Here is a 24,385-nt window from a genome sequence, read left to right as displayed (position 1 = left end):
TCAAAGGATCCTCTGAAAACTTAACAATCCCACATTATATTTTTCTTTTTTTAAATCTAACAACAAAGAGATAATAATTTACTAACTTCAATAAATAGTAAAGTGTTTAGAATATAGGTGTTTTGCCCTAGGAAAGTGAATGATTCTTCAATAACTAAATTATTATGACATCATTTTTTGTTTCAATTTTAAAACTAGTAAAATGTATCAACAAATTATAATACCTCTACGAATTAAATCGCTGAAAATCAGTGGTTTTTCGCAACAACAATCATCATCAACAACAATCGAAATAGGCCACTATTAAAAAGTAAGTATGTCGGTTTAAAAAAAAAAAAAAAAAATCAATTATTTCCCGTTTTTCAAAAGATTGAGAATATTTTTTTTGGACCAATGCCTTTCAACAAAAAATCTTTTTGATTTTTTCAAAAACTGGTTGTATTTTTGCTATTGTATACCAATCCAATTTTGGAAAGATTAAACAGATTGATGATTTTTTTTTTTTAACAAATGATTTTTTTTTTTTTAACAATTATAAAAGACTATATAGTTTCTATTCAAAAAATAAAATAAAATAAAATAATAATTTTTAAAAAAAAAAAAAACGTAAACGAACTTTATTCAAACCCACACCTAAATGATTTGCAAATAAGTCTTTCAATTATGAAACTATTGTAAATTTAAATATGTATAGTTGCCGGGCACCAGTGTGAGTACCATTCATATTCTAACAACCTATCCAAGAAAAAAATAATAATAATAATAATAATAATTTGAAAAAATAGTTTATTAACCTACAACTCTGATTTGACCATTATCCAAATAGTTGATACCTAAAAATCATCTCAATCATTTGAATAGTACCACCACATCCACATTATTTTTTTTCCAAACAACACAACAAAAGGACCTTTCACTAACCTCACTCATTTATATCGAGTTTTTTCCTCTACTACTATTTCAAAAAGTAATATTATAACAAATAATTATATTTAATAATTTTTTATTTATTTTTATATATTATTTCAAATTATTAATAATTAAATAAAAAACCACAAATTCAATTAATTTAGTCCAGTTTCGTTGTAACACACCACCAATTACTGCATCGGTCCCAAAAAAAACAAAAGATTTTTTTTTTTTTTTTAATATTTTTTATCTCAAGGTAACCAACCAGGTCCAATTTCAATCTGAAGATTTAGATTAAAGAATATATTATTACTTCAATATTTTTATTTTAAAAAAATATTATTACAATATTTTGGTATGTAATAATTAATAATCATCCTATTATTAGTCAAGCAAGAGATAAAAAATTTAATAATTAATAATAGAGTTTCATTGTGATCAGCATGACAATACTCAAAAATAATAATAGTTGTAGCTAATTAAAGTTATTGGTAGTAACATTTTTGAAATTCAATTTACAAAACCAATATTGTTCTTTTTGTTGTTTACAGAAATAGTAAAAAATCCAATTCTACTTTAATTTCAAATTTATTTGTTACTGTTGTATTAGTCTAGTATACTCAATTAGTTTATTGGTCGTTGTAATACGTAGTCTTAATAATTTAAATAGTATAATCCCACCACACTATCAACAAATCACCCAATTTATAATAATATCAACATTGTCAAAAGGAATCAATAGTTGTAATCTGTTCACTTTTTTAGATAATTACAAAACCATATTGTTTTATATATTATTTAGTTAGAGCTCTCTCTCTCTCATTAAATAATGGTGATGACACGAATTTAACATCTTCATACCAAAAAAAAAAAACAAATCATTATTTAAGAAGCGGCCATTGGTATTCCTTAATTTAATTAATAGGTTTGAAACATCTTTACAAACCAACAACGAATGTAGTAACATCAACATGTTGCAGTAATATGATATACTTATTAGTATTAGACATGTTGAAAGCATATGTCAAAAAGAGGGTTGCCATTTTGTTTTTAAATCAACACCCTTCTTCCACCTTTTTACTCCTCATCCACCACCAACTAGTCTATATATCCAATAAATATCAACTAACCACACTATAATCATTTTAATCATACATCATATCGTAACACATGTTAACTTGAATTTTATGTGTTTGAAACATATTGTTACCAACCACAAACACTCTTCAGTTTTTTTTTTTTTTTGATCTATTTGTATTTTTTCCAAATTAATAGTACCAGTACTGTTTAAGCTAGTAAAGTACTATCTTTCTTTCAAAGTTAATATTAATATTTACTTGTGTTGTTTGTGGTGTGTGTGTGTTGTATAACTTTCTTATCATCTATGTATTTATAACAATATGTCAGATTCTATCAAATTTTCATAATATATATATCTTTTGTATCTAGATTATTATTTTATAAACAATAAGTGAAGATTGAGTGCTGTGAATGTATTTGTTCTCATGGTTAATTTGTGGTGAGTGTTTTTATATTATATTCAATGGGGTAAAAAAACAGAAGAAAAGATTATACTTGAAGATTTGTTAGAATCAAGGTGTATAGTTGGTTAAAGAATAGTATTGGTTTTTAATAAATTCATTTGATCATACACTTTTTTTGAAAACAATTTAATTATCTCATTTATTGCAGACATTCGGTTTTTACTTGTATACTCTTCATCCAAAAACAAACATATAAAAAAAAAAAAAACCAACAACAATAAAAACAACCCCACACCACAACAATCATACCACAAATCCAATAGACACTCAGTACTTGGATAAAGATATGTTTATTATTACTGTTGTTGTTGTTGTATTTTTTAAAAAAAACAATATACTGTTGATACAAACTACCCACCCACCTGATACTACGTTAGATATTTCAATAAGTACAATTTTGTTTGTACATTTAAAGATATCCAAACCAAAAAGAACAGGTTACATATTTTTAGGCAGTCATTAAAACTATTAGCGTCAGCTACTTCCTTCCCTCCACACTTGCACTACTTCTTATTCTTCTCCCTATTTTCCTAAGCATGCCAATCTTTTTTCTTTTTCATTATTTTCCTTGCATTCACTAGTTGTTTGTTTGATTTCACTAAATAAGTTTTATTTTATTGTTAGAGTGTTTTATTTATAACTTTAACATATTTTTATTTTTTGTAAACCTGCATTATTAAAATTTTATTTTTGGATCTTTTATAAATAAAATTTAAAAATCCAAAAAATAATATTTTAAATTATTCTTTATATTTTGTATAATAGTAATTGATACATTCCATTATTAGTTTTCACTTTGTTTTCTTTTTTCCAAAAAAGAAAAAAACTAAACAAAAAAGAATGATATCTACAATTAGATTGTTTTATATTCATAAAAGTACATTTGGATCCGATCCAATCAGTACGACCAATGAAATTCCAATAATATCAAACAGCAGTAATAATAATAAAATTAGTAGTAATAATCAGAACAATAATAAAAAAAATATTAAAAATATTAATAATAGTTTAGAAAAAAATGATATATATAATTTTACTAATTTATTTAATATAAATTTAAAATCAATTTTTTTGAAATTGAATAAAATAGTTTACAAATACAAAAGTAACATTACATATAGTTGGAAATTCAATTATATCACATTCGTTTATCGAAAACTAGTACAATATATTAATAGCAATTCGGAATTTCTATTACGTTTACAAAAGAATCATTATTCATTCCTATTGATCCAACAATATAGGTCACTTAATAATAGTAATAATAATAATAATAATAACAATAGATATCATACATTTTTTAATAATAATCTAAATAATAGTAATTCCTTAATTATACAATTACAAATGTCATTCTTTTCGAAATTCAGGGTTGGTGGAGATTCCTCTTCAGAATCTTCATCATCAAACTCCTCTTCTTCTTCTTCTTCCTCTTCGCTTAGAAAGAAAACCAAAATGAATCAAGACCAATTTCCTGTGCAATCACCAAGATCCTCACCCATTTTAAATAGATCAAACTCAATGAATAAATCGACCGACTCTTCCTCCTCCTTGGGATCACCAAGAGGTTTCCTCCGATCAAGTCTACAAGGTCTGCGTAGAAAATTTAGTATTTCAATATATGCACCATCCGATGACGACGAAGACTACTCAAGATCCAACTCTTGTACTAGTAGTAGCAGCAGCAACAGTGGAGATGGCAATTCTGCACACTTTGGATATGAATTATCGGATTGCGAGAGTAATGACTCGATTTGTTCGTCGGCAAGCAATGAGTTGGGATCTTCGACATCTTCGTTTGACTCGACACCCGAGAATTTCTACAACGATACACAAATCATCAAAAACTACACCAACCGCGCCAGCACCATCAACAACAACATCAAATTTTATTACATTGAATTATTCCCTCAGGAAGTTGTTTTGAAAATCCTATCATTCTTGAATGCCAGTGATTTGGTGAGTGTTTCAATGGTATCGAGACATTTCTACGGATTGGCTAACGAGCGAACCCTCTGGAAAAAGAAGTGTTTCCGAAGACAATGGATCACAGCCGATCGATATGATCCACTCTTTGAATACAAAACCTATTATTTCGAAAAGGTTGCTATCAATGCACCCAATTGCTTTAAATGGATCGCACCTAAACACTATGGTGCAGTACCAACTAAACGATTCAAGCATACAGCAACCTATGTCGATGGAAAGATTATATTCATTGGTGGACAAGAAACCGACACCAAGCGTTTCAACGATATTATCTATTACGATACCGAATCACATACATTCTCAAAGCCACAAATCAAAGGTGATCGTGTCCCAAACTTTTCGAGACACACTTCATGTTTGATTGATCAAAACATATTTGTATTTGGTGGATTCGATGGTCATGGATCCAACTTTGATCTCGCTGTGTTCAACCCAACCACCAAAATCTGGACAAACATCCCCAAGCAATTTATCAATGGAAGTCTTCCAGTCTCAAGAACTAACCATGCGGCATCAGCCGTTGGCAAGACAATGTATATCTTTGGTGGAAACAACAACGATGAATTCGGACACTATCAGGTACTGGATGATCTCTATGCCCTCGACACCACCACCATGACATGGTCTCAGCCAACAGTCACCGGTGACAAGCCATGTGCTCGTTCCGGTCATTGTATGACTGCAATCGGAAGTAAACTCTATCTTTTCGGTGGTGGTATCTGGAATGAAACCAGCGGATGGACAGACAAATTCAATGACATACATATTTTCGATACCACCAGAAACCACTGGACAAAAGCAGCGACACAAGGTGATATTCAAACGAGTACGTTTGCCATTTCATTTGCAGTGGGCCGATTCCTATTTATTTTTGGAGGTGGAAGTAAACCTCGTCATTGTGTTACAAACGATATTTATATTTTGGATACAGAGACTCTACAATGGATCGCTCCATCAATCGAAGAGCCAAGACCACCCGCTCGTGACATGGGTACTGCCTGTGTCGCCGGTGGAGATGTATACTTTATGGGTGGTTATGCAGGTGGTCCCATTGACTATTTCAACAAGTTAAAGTTCAATTACAAAGTTCTTACCAACCTAGCATCTAATCAATGTAAATTACTTCACACTGACTATTTATCACAAGGAAATAGTGTTATGTAACATATAATATATTAAAATAAAGGAAATATATAATTTATTTTGGGATAATTTATAATCGTTCAGATTTATTTATTTTTTCAGTGAATATTTGGAACCAGGAAGTGATAAAATCGAGATGGAAATAAACCCAAAAAGGGTAATAAAGGTGGGAGGGAGAGTCGTTATTTTACATAAAATTTTTGTTAAAAATAAAAATAAAAATTATTCTTGTCGAACATTGTTTACCATTGGTTGTGGTAGTTGTTGTTCTTGTTGTTCTTGTTGTAGTTGTCGATGTGGTTGTGGATCTGAAATCTTGACTTCAGTTGGCTTGTTAAAGAACCTGAAATCACCAGTTTGTCTATTGATTCCAAGGAACATTCTTTGTCCCTTGTCGGTTATTGTCATTAAATTAAATTTGTGATTTGAGCCGTCCAATTCAGAGTTGATCATTTTCGATTGATCAACGGCATGCAAATAGAATAGATGTGGTTGGTCAGAATAAGTCCAATCGGTCTCAGTGACCCACCATAACTTCTTAGTCATACGTTGTGGATCTGGGTTAGGTTTCAAATATTCATTGTGATTCGGATTATTTACATTGGCACGCTTCAAATAGTAACCATGACGGAACACCTTGACAAGCACAAAACTATCGTTACTCTCTGTAGTTTGTTTTCCTTGGGTAAAGATTAACTTTCTTGTTTTATCTCTATCTGGTTTAGCAATCTTTAGTCGAGAAAAGACAATGAGGTCTTTTTGGTGTCTTGGCATCTGGTCATAGAGTGCATCAAGTGGTTGAGGGAAAACCCAGTTTTTGATTAACGCCAAAATGAATACCAAAGGAGTGGATATTAATACAACAAAGCTAAAGAAGGTCATAAGAACAAAGGATGCGATTACTGTAGTTGTTATGACCAGATTGAAAGCCAACCTTGGGTAGTTTTTATGCTTACAATCGCTAATCATTTGCATAATGGTCGGAATGAGAGCAAGAAAAGCAAGAAAGACAGTACCAGCAAGCGAAAAAATAAGTATGTGTAGTCTGATAAAATCTCCTAATGTACCTAATAAACTGAATAAACCATTTATAGCTTGTTTGACAAAGTTGTCTATGACAGTAACGGCATCCATTAAGTTTCTAACAATGGTTATGACAGTTCTTGTTGCATTTCCAACCAATGATAGAATCTCACCAGTACCTAGCTCGACGCCAGAAAGAAAAGCATGTCCAATACCGACGATTGACATTGCCAAAGCGACAAAAGTGAACAATCTGATTGCATTTGCGAATACATCATCGCCAATGATCCTAATCATGTCAGATGTGAAACTACTTTCCATGTTGTTTCTCAATTGGTCTGTAAGTTCGGTTGGAGTTGTAGGATTTTTGTGGAACGCATCCTTGTAGCTATCTATGATAAGCTGAGCAATTGGTTTAGCAGTCGTAGTATGAAGTAAATATAGTTGGAAGTCTGATGAATATTCTTTAGCTAAATTCTCAACTATATCTTCAATAAATTTAGGATCCAATTTATCTGGGTGTACAAGGTGCTTGTTAAAATCATTCTCCACCATATCGACTGCAATGAATTCCACTTCACGCTCAAATACTGGTTTGGCCAATTCAAAGTTTAAGATCTCAAACTTTTGGTTAAGATTGCTTATGTACCTGGAGATGGCGCAGATATTTGATCCTTTAGCTCTATCGGGACGTGAAACTTTGAGATCTGATGCCAGAAATCTCTGGTATTGTTCTGCCCAATATTCTTTTTGATCTAAATAGGCTGGCATTAATGCTTCATAATAAAACTTTCTAATTTCTTTCATTATAATTTGATATACCTGATATGAAAGAATACTATTAGATTTCAAATTTATCTTTTTAAGTAAATTTAATATTTACAATTTCTTTATTAGGACCATAAGGAGTTTTAAGAAAATGTTGATAATCGCCTTGAACAACTATTTCATTGATTCTATGATGTCTAAGATTCTTTTTGAATGTCAGTAGTGGAAGAATTCGTTTAGCTGCCTCTTTCAACCAATCCTTATATTGATTAATAATTTCATTGAACCTTGGATCAATTCTTGTTTTCTCTTTGCCTAGATGTTTAAGGTAAGGGTCTTCAATATGATTTAATAGAATATCTTGAAAGGTCTTGTCTGTTTTTGAACCAACAGTATCTTTGTCTGTGTGCTCATCAAAACAACTAATCTCGTGTAGCTTTACTAATTGAGGAATTACATTTTCATCAGGAGGAGGAAGTTCTCCCAATATGTATGGGTCTGGTGGTGCATTTGCCATTTTTTTATTATTTTATATCTAACTATTATTTTTGAAAAGACTTTAAATTGTAAAAAACAACTCTAAAATCAATTGGTTTTATTTTAATTAAACTTTTAAGTTTTTTTTTAATTGTTTCGTGAATCTTTTTTGTGAAAATTTGAAGATTTAAAGAAGCTTTTTAAAGGTTCTTTGCGGTTCTACAAAAAAAAGGTCACGATCAAATTTAATTCTTTATAAACAAACTTAAAAGTTTAATTAAAATGCACATGTAATCTTTTGTGTATAAACGAATGTAGGTTTATTGAAGATATCCCATCCCATTTTCTAAAATGGAGATTATATCTTATTTTCTCTCTAACTTAAATGAAGCAGAAATTGGAAAAAGCCACAAAAAGTGCAGATAATTAGCAATAAAATGATTTTTAACATAGAAATGAAGAAGTAAAGTAAAGTGATAAAAATAATTAACACATTATTCTTTTTATTTGTTTCCTACATTATTTTAAAAATTAAAGTTTTTTATTGAAACAACTTATTGTATTAAGTTTCATGAGAGGTATAAATATTAGTTATAAATACCTCTTCTCTTTGAATATCTAAAGTTATCTTTTAATTATTTTAGAAATAGGAAAAAGAAAAAAATATGGGAAGTTCCTCCTCTAAAGCAGATATAACAAAAGGAAGAAAGGATGATGTCAGAGTTGAAGACAGAGAGAAAGATGTAAGAATTGTCGAAGTATGGATTGCTCGAAGAGAGTTAGACGGGATTTTGAATTTTGTTCAAAAAATTCGTCGGTATGTCATCCTCAGACTCAGCAACGGACAATATGTTTGCTCTCAAAAGGATACTCAGGGCTATGTGTGGACAACCGTTTGGAATTCAATGAGATCGGCGGCACTCTCAACTTGGACAAATGATAGTGTACCATCTACCCATGTTAGAACCTCATGTTATGGTGATTGTAATTTCTCTTGGCGAGAGTTTCATGACTGTGTGCCAGTCGGTGATGAATTCAATCTTTTCAATGACCATAGTGAGAGCTTTGAAGGAAGAATTGTAAGAATTCTAACAGGAAAAAAAGTTAGTTGGTTTCCAATTGAAGATGGTCCTACTTTTTATCCATAGAGAAGAAAAAAATTCTGATTTTGTTTAGAAAAAAATAAAGTTGAATCAAAGATAAGATCTCTAAATTTATGTAAATATATAATATTTTATGAAAAAACTTTCAAGTTTAATCAAAATATTCAAGTTGATAAGAAGTTTACAATACTTTACAAGGTCAGAAAATAAGAAGAAATAAAATATTGTTAAAAATATAAATAATATTAAATTTATTTGGATTTTATTATTAAGTTTGAAGGTAATGATGGAAAATTACAAAGGAGTACTGATTTGAAGATTTTTGTTTTAAGATGAACAAAAGAAAGAGGATTTTTTTAATTTATATAGTTTCCTTTCAATAAATGGTGATTGATGAAGATATGATCAATATTGAATTTACATAAAACCCTTTTTTTTATTATGGATAAAAAGTAGGACCATCTTCTAATGGAAACATTCCAACTGATTTGTCAGTGATCATATTTACAATTTCTCTTGCAAAGTTCTGACAATCATCAAGTCCAAGATAATAACTGTCACCCAGTGGCACCCAATCATGAAATTTATGCCAAGAGAAATCACAATAACCATAACATGAGGTTCTAACACGGTTAGTTGGATTACTCTCATTTGTCCAAGTTGAGAGTGCCGCCGATCTCATTGAATTCCAAACGGTCGTCCACACGAAACCCTGAGTCTCCTTTTGAGAGCAAACATATTGTCCGTTGCTGAGTCTGAGGATGACAGACCAATGATTGGCACCAAAACACCAAAAACCATCTAATGTTCTGAGAGCAATCCATACTTCAACAATTCTTACATCTTTCTCTCTGTCTTCAACTCTGACATCATCCTTTCTTCCTTTTGTTATATCTGCTTTAGAGGAGGAACTTCCCATATTTCTTTTTCCAATTTCTAAAATAAATAAAAGATAACTTTAGTTATTCAAAGAGAAGAGGTATTTATACCCGAGATCAATAATTAACTTAATACAATAAGTTTTAACTTAAAAAACTGAAGGAAAAAAAAAATTGTGGTTACTATTTTTATTAGTAATAGAAAATATAACAATTTTATCCTTTTTTTATTGTTTGATATTTTAATTAAAATATGAATGATTTCCTATACCATACTATTTTTAACACCTTAAGAAATAATAAACTTAATCCTATAAGTTTCAATTAAAATTTTTTTAAATTAAAATGTTGAAAACAATAACACTTTTAACTAGATAATTGAATTTTTGTTCTAAAGAATATGCTAGAAAGGATGATGTTAGCGTTGAAGACAAATTGTCGAAGTATGGATTGCTCTCAGAACATTAGATGGTTTTTGGTGTTTTGGTGCCAATCATTGGTCTGTCATCCTCAGAGAGGGAATTTTATGATTGGGTTCCCGGTGACTATTATTATCTTGGACAGGATGATTGTCAGAACTTTAAATTTTTAAAAAAGATCTCTGACAAATCAGTTGGATTGTTTCGAATTGAAGATGGTCCTACTTTTTATCCATAGATAAGAAAAAAACAATCAGATTTGGTTTTCAAAAAAAAAAAATTTGTTCATTTTTGAAAGTGAACAAATAAAACATTTAATTCATTTTTTTACAATAAATGGAAACACTAAACAAACTAATTTACTTTATTTATATATTAAAAAGGGGTTCTTTTGTCAAACCCAAAAGGTTAAAAAAAGTACCACGTCACAATTCTCAAAAGTTTAATGGAAACCAAAACCTTCTGAATTCTCACTGATGGCTATCTTGAGCATCTTTTCAAGTTGTTCACTTGATTCATATTCTGGCAAATCTATTTGATTGAAACTATTTGATAAAAAAATGTTAGTCAACAATAATTGAAGAATTAAATTGAAAATCTGACTTACCAAGTATGTGCTGTCGGTAATCTATGAGCATTTCCTCTGATTCTATGAATTTGGAATTTTTGTAGTCCGGACATACCCACCAATGCCTTGAAACCATCTAGTGGGACCTTTGAGGTACCAGTAACAAACTGTAGTAAAAGTGCCTTTTCTTCATTCGAGAAATTCTGTTGAATGACATTCCAGAACCAATTGATTTGAGGTGATTCTGCAGAGTAACCACTGTATTCAGTGTTGGCTCTGAGGTCGTCAATGTCGATCTCCGGTAGACCAGAGATGAGCAGTTCAAGCTCGAGTTCATTAAAGATACTGATCAATGACTTTGGTATGAGTTCGTGGAATCCTTCCAAGAAACTTGCAATCTGATCCTTGATTGAGTTGGTCATACGCACCGATGCTACCAATCTTACATACTCTAGCTTGTTCTCTTCTGTAACTGGGATGTTAGCACCATCTGGTTTGAGCTCAATGACTTTGAGTGAATCGAAAATATCGATTTCAGTAGAGAATGTCAAGTCAACTACATTTGTGATATCATTATTTAGAATCCAGATTAGATTCTTGTGGAATTGAGGATCGATTGATTCCATGTCTGTCACTGTAATTGGAAGTCCCAACATATGTTTGTAGAAACTTCTGGTGAAGAAAGCGTCAAGCATCTGTCCGTCATACAATGACTTTCCAATGATACGACCAATGAACTTAAAGTACGAGAGATGGTCTGGATTGATATAGGATTCTGGATTTGGTTGGAAAGTGACATTGTCGGCAGCGCAAGTCTTGAAGAGTGCATATCCAGGATTGAACATCTCTCTGGAGAGTACCAAATACCACTCACGAAGCAAACCACCGACATCAATACCCTCTTCACCAGAGAATTGAATGTGAAGCTTACCCTTGAATTCCTCGGCTGGACGCATTCTAAGTTGCATGTAGCTGTCTTCAAAGATGTGATTTCTTCTGATCTTGAGTCTGATAGTACCTGCTCTCTCCTTTCTCGATTGGAAGTATTGTCTAAAGTAGGTTCTCTTGTTATCGAAATCCAAGAATTTCGGAATCTTTATCAAAATACTGAATGAACCATTCAATAGTGAATTATCTTGTCTGATGAGGTCATTGATTAGGTTCTTATTTTGTTCAACAAACTCAAAGAATCTCATTGTCTGGTAGTCTTGAGATGGTGGTGTAATTGAGGTCTGGACTGGAATGCTTTGGTTCGATAACTTCAAACCTGAGAGATTTGGAGACACTGGAACTGTGTTGACATTCAACTTGTCGGGGTGTGGTGAGTTGAGTTGGAAGTATATCTCCATCAATGGCAACAACAAAGATGACAGTGGAACAGAGCTGATCTTTTTCTTTAGGAATTTCTGTTTGGTAACTGGTTTCTCTTCTTTTTCAGAGTTGATAAGCTTAAGGAATTGTTTGATAGTATCCCAAAGAGTTTCAAACTCCATATTATGTTTAAAGTATTCACCAATTGTGATCTTACTTTCAGTGGCTGATGAGGAACCTGAAGAAGTACCTGTGATTGTTGTTGTTGTTGTGTTGGTAGAAGTTGTTGTTGTAGTGGTTGTAGTAGTAGTTGTTGTAGTGGTTGAAGTTGCTTCTTCAGTTGCAGCAGCAGCAGCAGGCTGACTAGCATTAGCGACTGCTTGTGTTGGTGGAACTTGTGCTGGAGTTGTTGTCGCAGTTGGTGGTTGGGTAGTATTGGTTGTAGAAGCAGCAGGATCTGTATTGGTATTTGCCTCTTGAGAAGTTGGCGCAGCAGCGGCATTCTCATTGACTTCTATTGGTATAGATATCTTTGGAGTTGTTGGTTTGGGTGATAGGATCATAGACATTGTTTGGAGAATTTGCAAGAGATTAGTCTCTTTCGAGGATGATGGAAGTAATGATACCACAAGTGATGGTGACATGTGTGATTCCTTAAAGATACCCTTGATGTTGTTAAGGTTGGCAATGACATCTCCAGCAAGTTTCTTTGCATTTTGAGTCAGTTCATCGAGAACAATGGAACGATTCTCCTCGGAAGTACCGATCTTAACTAACAACTGGACAATCTTGGCTTCAGAGGTACTCTTTAACATTGCTTTGATAAAGTTATCGACAAATTGCTTAGGGAAAACAGGTGTTTTCTTTTGGGAATCCAAAATCAAGAGGAATGTGTATGCTAGTTTCTCAAGATGACTTGGTTTGTTGTAGATATCCTTGTTGGTGATGATCGAGCACAGTTTCCACAATGGAATAGAAGATTCTGATGCATCTTGTTTCTCCTTGCCTTTCTTTGAGGTTGGCAATGGCAATGACTGCTCAGTGCACATCCATTGAGCAACGTGTGAATTGTTGGCAATCAGACCTTGAAGAATATCCAATATTCTACGAATGACAAGTAAAGGTGGATGATCAGATTCCTCGACCGATCTAAAGTGTTTGTATTTTACAAGTGGATGGCATGGGTCGTCAACTGGTGAGAAGGTATCGTTGTCCAAAGTCACAGAGGTGCTGGATGTTGTTGAAACAGCCGACTTCTTGGATGCTGTTAGAATCTGAATCAGATAGGTCAAGAGATGATTACGATTCTCAGCAAATGTACAGATCTGTTGGAGTATCTGTGAGAGTTGTTGACGGTTCCATGGATGATCGAGATACAACACTCTCAATATTGGAATAAGATTCTCTTTCTTCACAAGGGAACCACTCTGATTGAGAACAGTCTTTGGTTTCTGTTGAGCGTTTGGCTTCAAAGAACGTGGAGGTGGTTGTTGAGCATTTCTCTCAATGAAGCTTCTGTAGGTGTCGTAACGGTCTCTCTCACGAAGACGAACGGCTTCAGCATGGAGTTCTGGTGGGAGTGTTGAGAGGAATGCCTCTGGTTGACTGATTAATACTTCCTCTCTGAGATCGGGTGGAAGAGTGGCCAAGAACGATGCATTATCCATGTCTTGAGCATGTGTAATATCAACGGGTGGAGGTGGTGCAGTAGCTCTTCTTCTTTGTGATATCAAACGTTCCTGTTCGAGTACTTCATTCTGAATGTCTTGTGGCAAAGCGGCCAAGAACTCTGGGTTAATAGTGATGTTGTTACTAGTAGCATTTTGGTGAATGGAACCAAGTTGGGTGGCAAGTACTTCAGCTCTCAATTCTGCAGGAAGGGCCGACAAGAATGTTGGATCGATACCTAAATCGACTGTAGTTGGTTCAGATGATACTGGTGTTGGTGCAGGAACCGCTGGTTGTTCTTGGGATTGTTGTTGTTGCTGTGGTGGTGGTTGTTCCTGATTATCAGTAGCAGAGGTTGTTGTTGAAGTAGTAGTGGTGGTAGCAGTTGAACTACTACCTTGTTCCTCTTCATTGTCTTGGTCGATTTGTGGAGCGTCTGTATTGGATGAAGTCTGTTGTTGGTTCGATGAGATACTGTTGGCAATTTGATTGATTTCCGTATTGTTTCTCCAAACACTCATATCCAGGTCGGGAGTGAATATGACTGGTGATTGTGATACTGATGGTGACGGAATCGATGAGGCAGACGACGATAGAGAGGACGATGGTGATGAAACAGGTGGAGAACTCATTTGTTGAAGAGTAGTTGGAGATGTCGATTGCGTTGAGGAAGGTGGAGCAACGAAATTCGAAGCGGTAGGAGTTGTTGTCGATGGAGAATCTTGAGTAGTTGTTGGTTGTACAACACTGGACGATTCCTCGCCGGTTGAATTCTCTTCCTTTGGCTTTTGTTCTTTCTCTTTTTCTTTCTCCTTTTCCTTTTCCTTCTCCTTCTCTTTTTGTTTTTGAATCTCGTCTTCCTTGGTTGCTTTGGTCAACAACTTGATGAGATCGACTTCAAACATGACGGCATAGTTTGTTTCATCGAGTTCCTTGGAAAGAGTGGAGATCTGAGTGGCATTGTTTGGAATCAAACGATCTCTAGATCTCTCTAATGGTCGCCAGAGATTAGACAAATCCAACTGTGGTTGGTTACCACCGAGATTGTTAACCAAATGGTTGAGCTGACCATTGCTGAAACGCAAGAGATGATCAAATATTGATTCTTGATTCAAGAGATTCGATAGATTTCTTGCCTCTTGTTGGATGTTCTCAATGAGTCCGGGGAGTGCATCCTCCATCTCCATGATTTCATCGTCGTCGATCACCTCATCCGAGTCGTCGAGGTCATCATCGTCTTCATCCATCATATCGGCGTCTTCGTCGTCGTCTTCGTCGTCCTGTGTGTCGATATCAATGTCATCGCTGTCGTCATCGTCGGAATTGTCGAGATCAGCTTCGTTCGAGTTGACAAATCTCATACGATTGAAATTCTGAAGTGCATTACCAACTAACATTTGAAGCTCTTCCTCTGGTGACCGAGAGATTGGTGTGAAAATAGCATCTCTGCTGTTTCTAAAGAAATTGTCAAAGTTTCCAGTTGGCGATTCAAAGATATTGAGACGAGAATCGTCCTTTTCTTTCTCTGGAGGATTGGAAGCATACTTTGTCAACTGTCCAACGGTCTGGAGCATGGATACTACCATTTGCGATGCTTTGTTCGAACTGAAATCGATGGCATTCAAGACCTCCAAGAGAATGTTGATCATATCATTCTCTACCAACATACGGTACATCTCATTGGTGTAACAATGTAGCGGAAGATTCAACATGATTCCAACTAGATTGACAATATGGCTGATTCGTAATTGATCTGCCTTTGAATGGCTGGATTGATAATCACTTTTAGCTTCTGTGAGACATTTGGCAATGAGTTCAACCACCTTGGTTCTACCTCTGGCACTTCCACAGAATGATAAAATGAATCTATAGCCTGCGAGGTGATTTGCAACTGCACTTTCATTGGGAGTGGAGCCATTCGAATTGGCAATGAAATTCTTCATTACAAAGAGGAGTAGATCCTGTTCAGAGTAATCGAGCAGAACCTCAAGGAACACTGGGAATGCAATATTCGATTCCTCCATCAACTTCAAAAGTCCTATTTTCGAGAGAATAGGATAGGGTTTCTCTTCTATGTCTGGGTGTGGAGCAATAGCAACAGGACCTCCTGTTGGTGGAGTAGTGAACTTACTCTTGGCGTGTCGCTTGGCAGAGATAGTTGGCGATACGATTGGCTCGCTAGCTGTTGACTCTGGTTGGGGTGCGAGCAAGGCATTGATCAAAACGTGTGCGACCTTGACAATGTGAGATGTATCCTCTGGGACTGAAGTTGGCACTGCGTTGGTCTTGGCAAAGTAGATACCACTGCTTTGATTTAGACGACAGGTATCGACTGAGGCACGCAAGAATACCACTGGATTGTGTGCAACAAATTTGGACAAAGTAGTTAAAAAAGCTTTTGCCGAGACACCCTTGGGGACTTTGTTGGCAATCAAGAGATGCTTAATGACATTGTAATAGGAAGCAAGCAATGTATCCTTATCCTCTATGATCTGACGAACGATGGTATGATACATTTGAGTGACATCCTTCATTAGTAGACCGGAACAAGTCTTTGGCAGGAGAACATCGAGTCCACCCTCATTCAAGAACTGAATGGCAAGACCATGTTTACTGGTCAACTGCTTGAGAATCTTCAACAGAACGACATCGAGTGGTGCAGTGTTTGGTAGTTTGAGCAATTCAATGCAAGTCTCCAACAGCAAGTAGTACTCGGGATCTATCGACTCTTCTTTCTTCTCCTCCTCTTCGAAATCGAAATTTGGTGGTTTGACATACTCTGGTCTGATCAAATCTTGAACCAACATTAACAGATTATTGAGATATGTCATTGTAGTGGCGATTGAAGATTTGTCACTGGTGGTCGTGGTCGTGGTCGTTGTTGTTGATTCCTCACCACTAGTCACTGGCAAAACAAATACCGATTTCTTATGTTGTAAATCCGAGAGGAATCCAACAAGAATCATCAATAATCCTTTGTCCGAGTAGAGTTTGTGAATCTCTGGAACATCGTTGAGCTTTTGCAGTAGATAAAGAATACCGATGGTGTACTTGGAATTTGAGGAGTAGTCAGAGAATGAAAGCTCCATGTCTTTCATGAGTCGATCAACTATGTGGTCTTTGCATTCCGGTGTCTTGGTGTCCTTCACAATGAGCAAGAACAAATGATAGATACTCTCAATCAAGCTGGTTTCATATTGGTCGTTCAACAATGAGAGTGCCTTATCGACCAATGTCGGTCTGATTTCCTGTACCATGGCATCGATCGTAACCTTCTCCTTTGGTGGTGGCGGGAGAGTAGCAGCAGCCACCGGTTGTTGTGGAGTGGCAACAGCAGACTTGGCTGGTTCCTCTTCCTCGACATACGGATTGTTCAACATCCAATCGGTGACACTCTCAACATTGTTTGATTGCAGCGCTTTCATTCCCTTGACGATATGCTCACGAATGAATCCCATGTCCATCAACAAATTGATATTATCTTCACTTGGAACGAAAGCAGGTGGAGGTGGTTTCGAAACCTTGGGACGTTCTGGTTGTTGTTGGTCATCGTGCTTATTCAAAATGAGATAGAGTGATTCAAGAATTTCTCTCTTGAATGGAAGCAATGAGATCGTTGGCTGATTCCAACAAAAGATTACCTCTTGCAATATGACTGGCATCACTTTTTCGGAAATCGACTTACTTTGGTTCTTGGCAGTGAGAGTATTGACAATACTTAAAATCAAATTACCACATCTTTTCGAAAAAAACAATATAAATTTTGTTAATTATCTTATTGCTATTATTATTACTATTATTACTTACGAAAAAATTGCACATCTAAGGTTAACGTTTTCAGTTTGTGGATTTTGATTGAATTCCTCAACGAGTGAATGTAGAATCTGGGAAAATACATCCATGAAATCCAATTTATAAAGAGAACCAACTAAATTGATAAAAACTATTTTGGCAATTTCATCTGTGCACTTTACAATATATTTATGATATATTTTATTGGCCAAGTTCTCTATATATATATGTTGAAAAAGAAGAGATTAGTATTAGAATCAAAAGAATAAATAAAAAATGTTATTTCTAAATTTTACCATCAGGTTTCCATTTAATCCAATTTGTTAGATTAGATGCGATTGTCTTTAAGAGCAATTCAGATTTAGTGTCGTTGAGAATATCTCTCTTTCCATGTGGGTTCAACGATTCGATAAAGTAATTCAAGAGGAATTCGAGGTCGTGTATTTGATCTCTGAAAGTGAATTCATAATCTTTGTTGGCAACACCACTGCTTGACGAACTAGATTGATCTGAAGATGATGTTGTGGTGGTAGTAGTTGTTGCTGCAGGTTGATTTTGTTCTGATATACTGCTGGATGACGATGACAATGAGTCTTCGGTTGAAGATAGTTTCGGGGACTCATTTACCGATGTTGCTGCAGTTGCTCCCGATTTCTTGGGTGTAGACAAGAGAGAATGGCGACCGAGATAAGCTTCCCAGTAGAGCGAGCGTTGTAAACAACTCATTGATTGAGATACGGCTATTCCTTGATCGGTAGCCCATTCGTCCATCACGGAAATGGGTATGTCATCGGGATTTTCTTTGATCAAGCTTACCAGGATAACTACGATTCCACCAATGGTTTTGATACTACGATGTATCTGATCTTTGTTCTTCACGTCGGTCTCATCCCAGTCACGGATGATTCTAACGGTTCGCCAAGCTGGCGCCAATGTATCGAGCTCAGAAAATTGCGCAGACAAATTCTTGATGATGGATTTCAAAACGAGCGAAGTGTTGTTGACACTGAGTGCTTTAAAGATCGATAGATTCTTTGGGAAACAACTGGGGTTGGTGTAGAGTTGCAGTAGTTTGTCAAGTCCATTCTTTTGGATAAAGAGCTTCTCATTCTCGCCAGTACTAAAGAAAATGGAGAGAAGACGAGTTACCGTGTTGACGACTGCAGTGTTATTGGATTTCTCCGATTGCGATTCAAAGTCGAGTGCCAAAACCAAATCGATGAGTGAAACCATCGATTCGACTACCGGTGCTTTCAGTTCAGTGTAGTGACGTATCAGATCAGAAATGGAAGTGGCGATGTTGCTGAGGACACGATTGGAGATGGCGCTAGCATACTTTGGCTTGGCGAAAATCAACATGTAGCGCTCGAGGAACTTGGAATCGAGGAGTGTTTGCTTAAACTGTTGATTCAAACAGAAAGAGTTGAGTGCCGACACTATAAGTAATACCATCTCTGGTGGGAACTCGTTCTGAGTGATGTAGTCAAAGAGTGCCTCAATCAAGCCACTCGACTGAAGCGTGGTGAAACAGGTTGGCTCATTCTGGATGAGCTGGGTCGGCAAAAGGAATGCTTGGCAGAGCACCTGCGAGCTGAAATACTTGTGATTGACAATGATTCGTTTGAGTATGCCGGTGGAACTGTCGATGATGTGATTCAAGATGGTTCGGGGAACTCCGTTGCTACTGACAATGGGCAACAGAGTATGAAGCATTTCGAATATGAGGTTCATCTTGCGCTTGCCCGTGAGATGTGGATTGTTCAGCTGGAACAAAGAGGTGTCGACCTTTGATTCATCGTAGGTCAGGTGCGCTCCTATCTTTTGTGTGGCCAGCTTGAATGGTGGCTTCTTGGTGCGCTTTGTCTTTAGCGGGAACTCGACGAGCAACTCTTCCTCCTTTTCGGGAGCGAGTGGGTTCTCCATGATGTAATTAACCTCGGACTCGAGTGTCTGAACGAATTGCTGGAGATGCTCGACTTCACCGAATATCTCAATGTTTGAAGTCTTGTAGAACATCATCACCTGGATGATTCGGTAGGTTGCCAGCTGGAAGTTGATGCTGGACACTGTGGAAGTGTGCATCTGCAGGAGTGGGAGCAATGACACAAAGATTCCCGAGGTGTGGAGAATCGATTTGTTGACCGAGGAGATGCCAAACAGGAAGTGAAAGATTGCCTTCATAAAGTATATGGTAAAGGGTGGCTCTGGCGCGATCTTTCCAGTGAGGATGGCGACGCACTTGCGAAGGATCGACTGGAAGAAGCCTTGGGAGAGTGCAGAGTGAAGAGAGTTTGTCGATCCACTCGACAAGTACGACGAGGACAGCGAAGAGAGCGCGTAGATTCCGGCGATGAGCACGTCCTGTGGCACTGTAGTGTATTTTCTAATGAGATCCATCAGCTCGTTGACAAAATCCGGTTCGTCAACGACGATCTGTGCAAGCTGTTGCTCAGTGGTGTACTGAATACAGTTGATGGCCATCAATCGACATTGAACCCACTTTCTACGCTGCTCGACATCACCAAATATTTGGGCGGTATGCACACGACTGTAGGTATGAAATTGATCGTCCTCCGACATGGCGTACTTTGATATCTGACTTTGTACAATATCAAACAGACTCTCTTTGGCAGCTGTGCGTTTATCTATATCTGTAAATCTAACAAAGGATTTACGGTCACTTTCATTAACCTGTACATTTTGTTGTTGTTGTTGTTGTTGTGATTGTTGTGGTGTTTGTGGTTGTTGTTGTTCTGTTTGTTGTTGTGGTGGTTGTTGTTGTTGTAGTTGTGGTTGTTGGTGTTTCTCATAGAATTCCAAAGTGAAATTTGTAATGGATGATGGAATCACCAACTCCTCACTACAACAAGTGAGGAGGTCCATATGATTCTCTGGAAATCCTGCTGCGAGAATCTTTAGCCTAGGGCCAAGATTATTATGGATGAAAAATACACACTCCCTCGTATACTTTGGAGTTATCAATAATATGGATAATAGCTTTAATATCTCGTTACTTATATCATAATCATGGAATGAAAATAGTTGTAATAATTCCTATAATATAATATTTAAGTTAAGTTAATTGAATGAATGAAAGAAAACATTGCTCTAATATTAACATATGTGTAAGTTTACTTACCTCTGAAGATTGATAGTGATTACCATTCGAACATGATGATATGATGAATCTTGTACATTTAACTAATTGTAAGATGAGCTGTTTGTCATGTTTGAATTCTTCTTCGGTGTGCTGTGGTGATGCAGTCAATAATGGAATATAACTGGAATTGGTTGAAGTTGATGCTGTTGTTGTTGTTGTTGTTGCTGCTGATGTGGAAGTGGAGGACTGAGGTGTATACTTATTAATTAACCTATGAAATATATCTTGAAACCGCATCAGAAGATCACTCAAGTGATTCATATCATCCTAATAAGTTAAATTAAATTTTTAATATAAAAAAAAAAAAAAAAAAACAAAAGGTGTTAATTTAAATTTGTGTGAAATTTTGGTGATTTAATTTTTGGTTTTTTTTTGTGTTTCATCTCTTGAAAGATGATGAACTGCGTTCACTACACTATTGTACCTACATGATGATCGAATGGCCATTCTTGTAAATTCGATAGATATTCAATAAGCTTGTCCTCAGGAGCACTTATTAATAATTCAACAAAGTTCTTTAAAATTGATTCCTAATGATATGATATTGATTCATTGTTATTTTTAAAATGTTTGTTATTATTATTATGTTCATACTTACGACTTTGTATGTTTTTGAAGTTGATTGTTTCTTTTGTTTTGTTGTTGTTGTTGTGGTGGTTGGATTCGAAGCTTGCATGATGATGGATGATGGATGATGATGATGATGATGAATATTTATTTTATGATGATTGTGAATATATTATGATGATTATTATATTTTATTTACACAAAGAATTGAATGAATGGATGAATGAGTATGCTACAATCAAATCAACCAATCAATCAATTTAAAAATTAATTATTAATTCTTTTCACTTTTATAGACAAGTATAACTCATAACAATAGCTATTAGCTCTGTAAATAATCGTGAATAAACTATGTTTTTATTCTATTCTATTCTATCTATCTATCTATCTAAAAAAAACAAATATAATTATATATATATATATATATTATAATAAAATTATTTGATTATTAGAGTACTACTATGATGATAATTTAGAAATAACAATAAATCAAATATATTATTTAAATAGCGTAATAAATGTGTATAAAAACAAAAATAAAATAGAAAAAAATAAATTGAGGTTTGTGTGTTCATGTTATTGTTTTTGAATTTATTAAAAATTTAATTTTATTTTTACATTTGTAGTTCGCAAAAAAAAAGTAAAAAAGATGCATCTTTTTTGTAAATTAAAATGGATACATATGTAGTCACATCAGGTATGTATGTGGATTTTATTTTTCTGATTCTTTTTCTTTATCATCAGTCTTGTCTTTTTTATCTTTCTTCTTGTCCTTCTTTTCTTTATCCTCCTTGGCAGACTTGTCCTTTGGTTTCTTTTCTTTTTTGGTCTCTGCAGTACCCGATTGAATGTCAATCACCTTTTGAATGGTCTTACGCTTTTTCTTATCCTCTTTAGTATCACCAGCTATTCTCCGATTAAATTTTAAAATTAAGTTGGTTGATAAAATGATTTTAGAATTAGTTATCTTTTAGAGGTTTAACTATTTGAATGTACATACTTATTTTATTTAATTCATTTAAGAGATCTTCTTGTTTCATAGATGAATAATGTTGAATTAATTCATTCTTCTTTTGTTTCTTTTCCTATCAAAATATATTTATAATGTAAACATATTAAATGATAACCAAAATTATTATCAAATCCATCTATATTGATATTTACCATTTTATCTTCTTTGGATAGCTTTACCTTCTTTTCTGATTTTGAGGAATCAGAAGTTTGGGTAGTAGTTTCAACAGAGGACATTTTTAAATATTACTTTAGTTTATTAGTTTAGAAATTTACAACAGAAATGAATTAATTTTTGAATTATGAAAAATTAGAAATAACCTTTCTTATATATAGCTATCATTATTATTTGAATAATAAAAGGTCAATATAATACATAACCAAGTCAGTTAAACTATAATTAGTGTGAATGATTCTACTACCCAATTAAAATCTAACCAAAAAAAAAAACTATCTATTAATTTTTAACCATTTTGCTCAACCAAAAAAACAAACAATAACTCACTAAGTATATAAACTTTCAAAGTATCCATCTTAGATTGAAAATAGAATGTATCATGGAATTAATGTTCCTAATATATTGAGAAATGTTGCAAACTAATCAATATCTTGTAAATGTCAACTATTTTTCAATAAATACAATAATATCAATACCAAGAAAGGTAAAATGAATACATTATATATTTCCAAGTTATCAATTTGTCTTCCTCGTGAAACCATCATAGTTATCAATTTGTTTAAAGATTTTTAATATATAAATAAAACAATAATAACTTTAATTATTGTTTTTCTTTGTCTGAACAAATATTATTGAACTATAAATTCCCTATGTTATAAGGTCCACAATGTTATGACCTCTATGATCTTGCAATGCTAAATAATGGGAAATTACCCTGAGTAAAAAAGTTGAAAAATAGTTGATACTATAGAAATACTGAGACTGCCAAAAATATCTTAACTTAGTGATTCTAGATCTAAATAACTAATTATTTGATCAATGAAATCTTTGTTAAATAATAATGGTGAGTGTGTTCAAGAAGAATCTCTACTTATAATATGTAATTAAAAATATTAAATTTTTATTTGATAATAATAATTGTTAAATGAGAATGAAGGAATAAATAGATACAAAGAGTACAATATTTTTTTTTGAAAGTAAAAGTAACTAATTTACTTCTTTTCTTTCTTTTCTTTACCTTCCTTGTCCTTTTTCTCTTTTCCTTCTTTGTCTTTCTTCTCCTTCTTGTCTTTCTTTTCCTTTGGAGCTTTTCCTTCCTTCTCTCTGGCGGCTTCTTTTATCTCCTTCTTGTCCTTCTTCTTCTCTGAGAGTGCCTGGTCAATCTCCTCTTGAGTGATGTTTGGATTCTTCTTCTTTAACTTTTCGATCTTCTTGGCAGACTTGTCCTTCTTCTTCTCCTCCTTGGTCTTTACAGTACCAGATTGAGTGTCGATGGCCTTTTGGATAACTTTACGCTTTTGCTTATCCTCTTTAGTGTCACCAGCTAATAATAATAATAATTAAAATTATGTTAAAAAAAACAATTGAACATAATACAAATCACATCTATTTTACATACTAATTTTCTTTAATTCTTCTTGAAGTTCAGCTGGTGTCTTTGATTTGTAAGTATCGAGCAAAGCAGTCTTCTTTTGTTTCTTCTCCTACAATTAAATTAAAAGTTAACTAGTTGGTAAGATACATTGAAATTATTATCAACAAAACAACAATCAAATCATTTAATATATACCAATTTCAATTTTACAGCTTCTTCTTTGGATGGCTTTACCTTCTTTCCTCCTGTAGATGTTGGAGCGGCGACAGCAGCGGGTTGGACAGCAGCAGTTTCAACAGTTGACATTATTATTATTATTTATTATTAAAATTTATAATATATTTATTTGTTTGTTTGAAGTATATAAAAAAAACAATATTTAATTAAATGAATTCAAAGATTGTTTTAATTTATAAAAAATTTATCAACAATTGTCAACATTTTTTATTAAATTACCATTTTTTTATTTTAATTAGATTGGGTATCTGTGGAGGGTCGCACC

General features: G+C 34.3%; 7 protein-coding genes across 7 annotated transcripts; 2 read left to right on the top strand and 5 right to left on the bottom strand.

Moving 5' to 3' along the window:
• Positions 1–663: 663 nt before the first annotated feature.
• On the top strand, positions 664–5,606 carry PPL_03107 (uncharacterized protein; the record flags this gene model as incomplete). The annotated part of the gene is made up of 6 exons (XM_020574079.1): positions 664–674; positions 1,520–1,653; positions 1,712–1,811; positions 1,835–1,888; positions 3,332–3,411; positions 3,616–5,606. The coding sequence occupies 6 exons, from the start codon at positions 664–666 to the stop codon at positions 5,604–5,606; spliced, it is 2,370 nt and encodes a 789-aa protein (XP_020436151.1).
• Positions 5,607–5,807: 201 nt separating this feature from the next.
• Positions 5,808–7,893, bottom strand: PPL_03106 (uncharacterized protein; the record flags this gene model as incomplete). The annotated part of the gene is made up of 2 exons (XM_020574078.1): positions 5,808–7,430; positions 7,492–7,893. 2 exons carry the CDS (start codon positions 7,891–7,893, stop codon positions 5,808–5,810), a joined length of 2,025 nt encoding a protein of 674 aa, XP_020436150.1.
• Positions 7,894–8,518: 625 nt separating this feature from the next.
• Positions 8,519–9,001, top strand: PPL_03105 (uncharacterized protein; the record flags this gene model as incomplete). The annotated part of the gene is made up of 1 exon (XM_020574077.1): positions 8,519–9,001. The coding sequence occupies one exon, from the start codon at positions 8,519–8,521 to the stop codon at positions 8,999–9,001; it is 483 nt and encodes a 160-aa protein (XP_020436149.1).
• Positions 9,002–9,395: 394 nt separating this feature from the next.
• Positions 9,396–9,875, bottom strand: PPL_03104 (uncharacterized protein; the record flags this gene model as incomplete). The annotated part of the gene is made up of 1 exon (XM_020574076.1): positions 9,396–9,875. The coding sequence occupies one exon, from the start codon at positions 9,873–9,875 to the stop codon at positions 9,396–9,398; it is 480 nt and encodes a 159-aa protein (XP_020436148.1).
• Positions 9,876–10,695: 820 nt separating this feature from the next.
• On the bottom strand, positions 10,696–21,428 carry PPL_03103 (putative E3 ubiquitin-protein ligase; the record flags this gene model as incomplete). Its single annotated transcript, XM_020574075.1, has 8 exons — positions 10,696–10,798; positions 10,861–17,517; positions 17,608–17,728; positions 17,889–19,099; positions 19,193–20,646; positions 20,732–20,950; positions 21,181–21,282; positions 21,351–21,428. 8 exons carry the CDS (start codon positions 21,426–21,428, stop codon positions 10,696–10,698), a joined length of 9,945 nt encoding a protein of 3,314 aa, XP_020436147.1.
• A 603-nt stretch (positions 21,429–22,031) lies between these two features.
• Positions 22,032–22,567, bottom strand: PPL_03102 (uncharacterized protein; the record flags this gene model as incomplete). Its single annotated transcript, XM_020574074.1, has 3 exons — positions 22,032–22,225; positions 22,320–22,404; positions 22,484–22,567. The coding sequence occupies 3 exons, from the start codon at positions 22,565–22,567 to the stop codon at positions 22,032–22,034; spliced, it is 363 nt and encodes a 120-aa protein (XP_020436146.1).
• A 795-nt stretch (positions 22,568–23,362) lies between these two features.
• PPL_03101 (uncharacterized protein) lies at positions 23,363–24,189 on the bottom strand (the record flags this gene model as incomplete). Its single annotated transcript, XM_020574073.1, has 4 exons — positions 23,363–23,378; positions 23,505–23,832; positions 23,908–23,992; positions 24,079–24,189. The coding sequence occupies 4 exons, from the start codon at positions 24,187–24,189 to the stop codon at positions 23,363–23,365; spliced, it is 540 nt and encodes a 179-aa protein (XP_020436145.1).
• Positions 24,190–24,385: the final 196 nt, after the last annotated feature.

This window comes from Heterostelium album (assembly GCF_000004825.1).
Source record: "Heterostelium album PN500 unplaced genomic scaffold PPL_scaffold3, whole genome shotgun sequence".
In the NCBI taxonomy this organism is placed as follows: domain Eukaryota; phylum Evosea; class Eumycetozoa; order Acytosteliales; family Acytosteliaceae; genus Heterostelium; species Heterostelium album.
This window is presented reverse-complemented; position numbering and strand designations above follow the sequence as displayed.